This window comes from Oncorhynchus mykiss, chromosome 5, assembly GCF_013265735.2.
Source record: "Oncorhynchus mykiss isolate Arlee chromosome 5, USDA_OmykA_1.1, whole genome shotgun sequence".
NCBI lineage: Eukaryota > Metazoa > Chordata > Actinopteri > Salmoniformes > Salmonidae > Oncorhynchus > Oncorhynchus mykiss.
Genome location: NC_048569.1, coordinates 11919383 through 11925530, shown reverse-complemented (window position 1 = coordinate 11925530; position 6148 = coordinate 11919383). Strand labels below are relative to the sequence as shown.

Here is a 6148-nt window from a genome sequence, read left to right as displayed (position 1 = left end):
GACGGCTGAGTGGAGAGGATCCGAAGTCGCTGGGTCCATTCTTGGTCGGATTCTTCTGTTACGGTGCGTGAATGAGGACCCAAAAGCGAATTAACGTAAACAGAGCTTCTTTAATAACAAAACAAACGTAGGCTCAGATGGACCGGCAGATTCCGACAGGACAGGACAAGGTTGCAGCAAACATGACGATAGTCTGGTTCAGGCATGAATAACACAAACAAGAATCCGACAAAGACAGAAACAAAAACAGAGAGAGATATAGAGGACTAATCAGAGGGAAAAAGGGAACAGGTGGGAAAAGGGGTGACGAGGTAGTTAGGAGGAGACAAGGAACAGCTGGGGGAAAGAGGGGGAGAAAAGGTAACCTAATAACGACCAGCAGAGGGAGACAGGGTGAAGGGAAAGGACAGAAACAAGACACAACATGACAATACATGACACGGGCACTATTTTCATTTTTGGAAAAATAATGTTCCCAAAGTAAACAGGCTATTTTGTCAGGACAAGATGATAGAATATGCATATAATTGACAGCTTAGGATGGAAAACACTCTAAAGTTTCCAAAACTGTAAAAATATTGTCTGTGAGTATAACAGAACTGTTTCTCTCGCTCCTACTAAGAAGCCAACTGTCCCAGTTGATATATTATCGAATAGATATTTGAAAAACACCTTGAGGATTAATTATAAAAAACGTTTGCCATGTTTCTGTCGATATTATGGATCTAATTTGGAATATTTTACACACACCATGCATCCGGCGATGAAGGCCGAGACATAAGGAGCCATGGTACGATGAGCACCAGGATGACAAGTAAGCCTGTAGGAGTGAGCCCATTCCAGGACTTGAGGTCGGGCCAAATCAATAACAAACATCCTGTCAGCTGGGCCCCCCCCAGGTTGGGAGCGTTGTGCTTTGCGGACCGGAGCCTCAGTACCCCAGACAACCGAAGCTACCAAACATGAGGCAGGAAGGGATGGTCTCTGATCCAGAGGGTGTGGCAGCGGAAGTGTACATGCGTGAAAGGGCATCCAGATTCACATTTTTGGACCCTGGGCGGTAGGAGATGGTGAAATTGAACCTGGTTAATAACAGGGCCCACTATTTGTTTACCAAATTGTGATTCCTACAGCCTTTCGGCAAAATGTGTTATCCCTTGCCCATGATCACCAGTGGTCCGGTCATTTAGGAATCACCAAGACTTATGATTGGGTCCTTCGACATTTCTTTTGGCCAGGTTTAAAACAAGATTTGGCTCAGTTCTGTAGGTTCTGCCACACATGTCAGATAAATGGAAAACCCAATCAGGTTATTCCTCCCGCTCCTCTTTGTCCAATACCTGCCATAGGTGAACCATTCGAACATGAGGTGGTTGATTGTGTTGGACCGTTATCGAAGACATAATCGGGTAACCAGCTTCTGTTAACGGTTATGTGTATGGTAACAAGATACCCGAGGCCATTCCTCTGCGAAGGATTACAGCTCCGGTAGTGAGTAAAGCCTTAATTAAATTCTTCAAGACATTTGGGTTACCTAAGGTGGTACAAACTGAGCAGGGTACCAATTTCCTATCCAAGCTTTTCAAGCAGGTGTTAAAATCCTTGTCAATTATGCACCGTGTGGCAAGCGCATATCACCCAGAGTCTCAGGGTGTGCTTGAAAGTTGGTATCAGACACTGAAGTCTATGCTACGTAAATATTGTTTGAAATCTGAGAAAGATTGGAATGAGGGAGTTCCTCTAGTTTTGTTTGCTGCTCATGAAACTGTATAGGAGACTCTAGGGTTCAGCCCGGCTGAACTAGTGTTCGGTCACACAGTGAGAGGACCAATGAAAGTCCTTAAAGAACAGTTTTTGTCCCAAGAGTTGTGTCCGGGAGATGAGAATGTGTTGGACTACGTTAGTCGCTTTCGTGAGCTCCTACACCAAGCCTGTGCTCTCGCAAAGGAAGCTCTGTCTTCCTCACAGAGGAGTACGAGAAAAGACACAATGATAAACAAGCTGTTTCTCGTCCACTGCTGCCGGGTGTGTCACGTTCTGACCTTAGTTCTTTTGTTATGTCTTTGTTTTAGTATGGTCAGGGCGTGAGTTGGGTGGGTTGTCTATGTTCGTTTTTCTATGATTTGGTTTTCTGTGTTTGGCCTGGTATGGTTCTCAATCAGAGGCAGCTGTCAATCGTTGTCCCTGATTGAGAAGCATGTTTAGGTAGCCTGTTTTCTATTGTGTTTTGTGGGTGGTTGTGTCCTGTGTTAGTGTTTTCACCATACGGGACTGTTTCGGTTGTTTGTTTGTACTTTTGTTATTTTGTTCAGTGTTCTGTTGATTTATTAAATATATCATTATGGACACTTACCACGCTGCACATTGGTCTGATCCTTGCTACTCCTGTATTTTATTGGTTAGTTAGCTAGCTGTGCTTGAAGCAGGTTAGAATAGCTTAGGGTTTTTTGGATATTCATTATTTATTTATGTCTTGTTCCTAGACTGCAGGGCCAAAGGGATTCGTAACAATCATTAACAGTTGAAGCGTATATGGTGTTTTCAAGCACACAACACAGAAACAATGTATTTGGGCAGAGACACAACTTTCTAACAATATCCTGATAGATTTTTATAGTTTATTAACAACGCATGCATTTTAACATATAAAACAGACAATAGTACAGTAAGACTATGATTCAGTATGTAAGATTAACAATGAAACAAAGTAAATCTGTCCCTTGGTCTCACCAAAGAGACCTATCTGTTTTCTACTCATCTTTAGTTTCAACACAGATTCAGTTTACTCTGAACTTCACAACAGCAATGATGGTACACAGGAGGAAAAGCACAGCATTACCAATTTTTGGCAGGTAGAAAAATGTTGTTTCCCATCTGTAGAAGATTTAAAAGATTTAGAACATGTTCCTCTGTAAATTGCTACAATATAATTATATTTTTAAGGGGAATTGTAAAGGGAAGATTTCCCTTTTCTAAAGGCAGTGTATATTTAGGCAATAAGGCCCGAGGGGGTGTGGCATATGGCCAATATACCACAGCTAAGGACTGTTCTTAGGACACAGCCCTTAGCCATGGTATTATTAACTATATACCACAAACCCCTGAGGTGCCTTATTGCTATTATAAACTGGTTACCAATGTCATCAGAGCAGTAAAAATAAATGTTTTGTCATACCAGTGGTATGCGGTCTGCTATACCACGGCTGTCAACAAATCAACATTCAAGGCTCAAACCACCCCGTGTATATTTAACAGTAGGACACCAGCTATCACCACCACCAACATGCCCAGAGGAATCAGTAGGACTTTTAGATCTATGGAACAGACAGTGAAACTGTCACGTCCTGACCATAGAAAGTGTTTATTTTCTATGGTAGAGTAGGTCAGGGTGTGACTGTGGGGTTGTTCTAGTTTATATTTTCTATGTGGGGTTCTAGGTTCATTTTCTCTGTTGGTGATTTGTATGATTCCCAATTAGAGGCAGCTGGTTATCGTTGTCTCTAATTGGGGATCCTACTTAAGTAGCATTTTTTCCACCTGTGGGTTATAGGATATTGTTTATATTTAGTTGCCTGTTAGCACTGCATTGTTGTCATGGTTTGTTTATTCTTTATTTGTTTTGTCTTAGCTTAAGTTTCACTTTATTAATTAAAATTATGTGGAACTCAACATACACTGCGCCTTGGTCTGACCATCATTATTATGAACATCGTGACAGAAAGTCTGTATAATGTAAAATGAATTCTCTGAAAACATCACAGATACATTTATTTGTTTGTGCTGCTCTGACGAAATGGAAACATTTGTTCAGCTCTTCACACCTTTTATGTGTGAAACTTGACAATAATGCTGCTACTTCAGCAAACCACAGAGATATGAGGAAGTGGTAAATGTCTCTATAAGTGTCTTGGCCTATACACGGTGTGAAAACATATGAGGGTGATTTTGTTCCCTAAACTGTAGTGTGAAAACCAGAAAATGTTACCTTCATATTTGTATTGTCTTCCAGTTGGAACAGTAAGTGTTAAATACAGCTGAATGAGTGATAATTACCTCATGGAGTCCTTCTCCTTGCCCCCCTCAGGTCCTTGGACTGTGTTGTCAGTCTGAACAGGCTCAGCAGTTGGAGAGAAAGAGGATTGTTCAGTGGTTGGAGCTTGAGTTACTGTGAGGTGAAAACAACAGTGGTATTATGACTGGTGTAACAACACATTGTGGCTAAGCTAAGACCTTCTTGTCCAGCTTATTTAATTTACCCAATGTGTGAATTTTGACTTTTTATTTTGTTGAGTTCAAACCAATGGTGGGACCGCTAATTATTCCCAAAAGCTTTTAATAAGGTTACAGTCCAATTTGTTTTAGATGATAAACCAGCAAGACTGGATAAACCAGGTTAATACTTAATTCTACAGTATCTGATTGTTCTCTACTCACTGGTCATAGTGGTGGTTTGTTGTCTGACAGTGATGTGAACAGGCATTATAAGGTCTCCCACTCCACACCTGTACCAGCCAGTGTTCTCCGTCTTCAGTCCACTCATAGTCACCGTTAAGACATTTCTTCTGGGGGCATCAGTGGTCTGCTGTAGGGTCACTGATGTTTCGCTTATAGTCCCAGAATTCCCATCCATACAGGAGACACTGACACCAATCCTGCACCACTTAATATTTACAGTGTCACTATAGTAACAATTTACAATGACACTCCCGCCTTCAACTCCAGTCACATCCTGTTGGTCCACATAGAGTTCTGGAGTACCTGAACACAGAGGTACAGACACCAAAGAAGGTCCTGAGTGATCAAGTGTTTTTTGTAACAACTGACCACAAATATCATAATGATGATATGATGGTTAAAGAATAGAAAGTAGACATATACCAACATTCCTCATAGTGATACAAGTAAATGAAACCAGAACACCAGTCATGTAATCATATGGAAGAGTTGCAGACATCTTACCTGGAGTGACAGATAGGTGGAATCTTTTTATAATGACATCTGATCCACCATTGATCTCCACAGCACATCGGTAACTTCCAGAGTCCTCTGTCCTCAGATCAGTCATGGTCACAGTGAAGGTTTGCTTGTTGATGTAATGAGAGATTGAGGCCTTATTTATGCTCTTAGAATGTACATCAGGGAAGCATCTTTGAAAATAATCTACTTCACACAGGTATTTCACATGTGTTTTGTATCTCAGATCATAGCGACATGGGATGGTGATGGAGCCTCCTGTCTTCACAGACACACGATAAGCACCTGTAGACAACAGAAAACACCTTAGATTGGAATTCAAGCAAATTCTCACAGCATGATAATGATATGTAATCTAGAACACATAATACAGGAAGTGTTATTGATAGGAGCAGTAGCTTGTCTTATCTTCAGAGTTTCAGCATGTGTCCAGTCCCAGTACCTGACATCAACTTCAGCACTTCATAGAAACATGTTACGTTTTTTTGTTGTTGTTGGCCTATCCAAAAATAACTTTGTTGTGCAGCTTTTTCCCGTTACTTTCACATTCTAGACCTACAGTTGAAGTTGGTGTCACGTCCGTTATAGCAATGAGACCAAGGCACAGCGTGAAGAGAATACATCTTTAATGAAATGAAGAAACTTAACCTTACAAAACCACCGTGACGCTATATTATAATAATAGTGCTGACACAGGGAACTAAACATAGACAATCACCCACAAAATACTCAAGGAATATGGCTGTCTAAATATGGTTCCCAATCAGAGACAACGATAAACAGCTGCCTCTAATTGAGAACCAATCTAGATAACCATAGACATACAAAACACCTAGACTAGTAAACAACCCCATAAACAAACAAAAACCCTAGAAAGGGCAAAAACACAACAAACCACCCCTTGTCGCACCCTGACCAAACCAAATAATAAAGAAAACAAAGATAACTAAGGTCAGGGCGTGACAGTTGGAAGTTTACATACACTTAGGTTGGAGTCATTAAAACTTGTTTTTCATTGACTCCACAAATTTCTTGTTAACAAACTATAGTTTTGGCAAGTTGGTTAGGACATCTACTTTTACAACAATTGTTTACAGGCAGATTATTTCACTTATAATTCACTGTATCACAATTCCAGTAGGTCAGAAGTTTACATACACTAAGTTGACTGTGC

At 40.7% G+C, this 6148-nt stretch overlaps 1 protein-coding gene across 4 annotated transcripts; it reads right to left on the bottom strand.

Annotated features, from left to right (window-relative positions):
• Positions 1-2604: 2604 nt before the first annotated feature.
• LOC110523202 (CMRF35-like molecule 8) lies at positions 2605-5793 on the bottom strand. Of its 4 annotated transcripts, none has more exons than XM_036979094.1 (5): positions 5346-5793; positions 4960-5259; positions 4435-4758; positions 4054-4165; positions 2605-2874 (listed from the first exon to the last, which is right to left on the bottom strand). In XM_036979094.1, exons 2-5 carry the CDS (start codon positions 5063-5065, stop codon positions 2778-2780), a joined length of 639 nt encoding a protein of 212 aa, XP_036834989.1. In that variant the 5' UTR covers positions 5066-5259; positions 5346-5793; the 3' UTR covers positions 2605-2777. The 4 variants fall into 4 exon arrangements, with proteins under 4 accessions (XP_036834989.1, XP_036834988.1, XP_036834990.1 ...); XM_036979093.1 differs by having other exon boundaries at positions 5417-5793; XM_036979095.1 differs by having other exon boundaries at positions 5623-5793.
• Positions 5794-6148: the final 355 nt, after the last annotated feature.

Bases quoted from the DNA above. Each gene is read 5' to 3' on its own strand.
- LOC110523202 (XM_036979093.1), bottom strand. The intron at 4,759-4,959 runs GTAAGATGTCTG...CTCTGTGTTCAG, and splicing joins CCACCTATCTGTCACTCCAG to GTACTCCAGAACTCTATGTG. The intron at 4,166-4,434 runs GTGAGTAGAGAA...TTCACCTCACAG, and splicing joins ACAAACCACCACTATGACCA to TAACTCAAGCTCCAACCACT.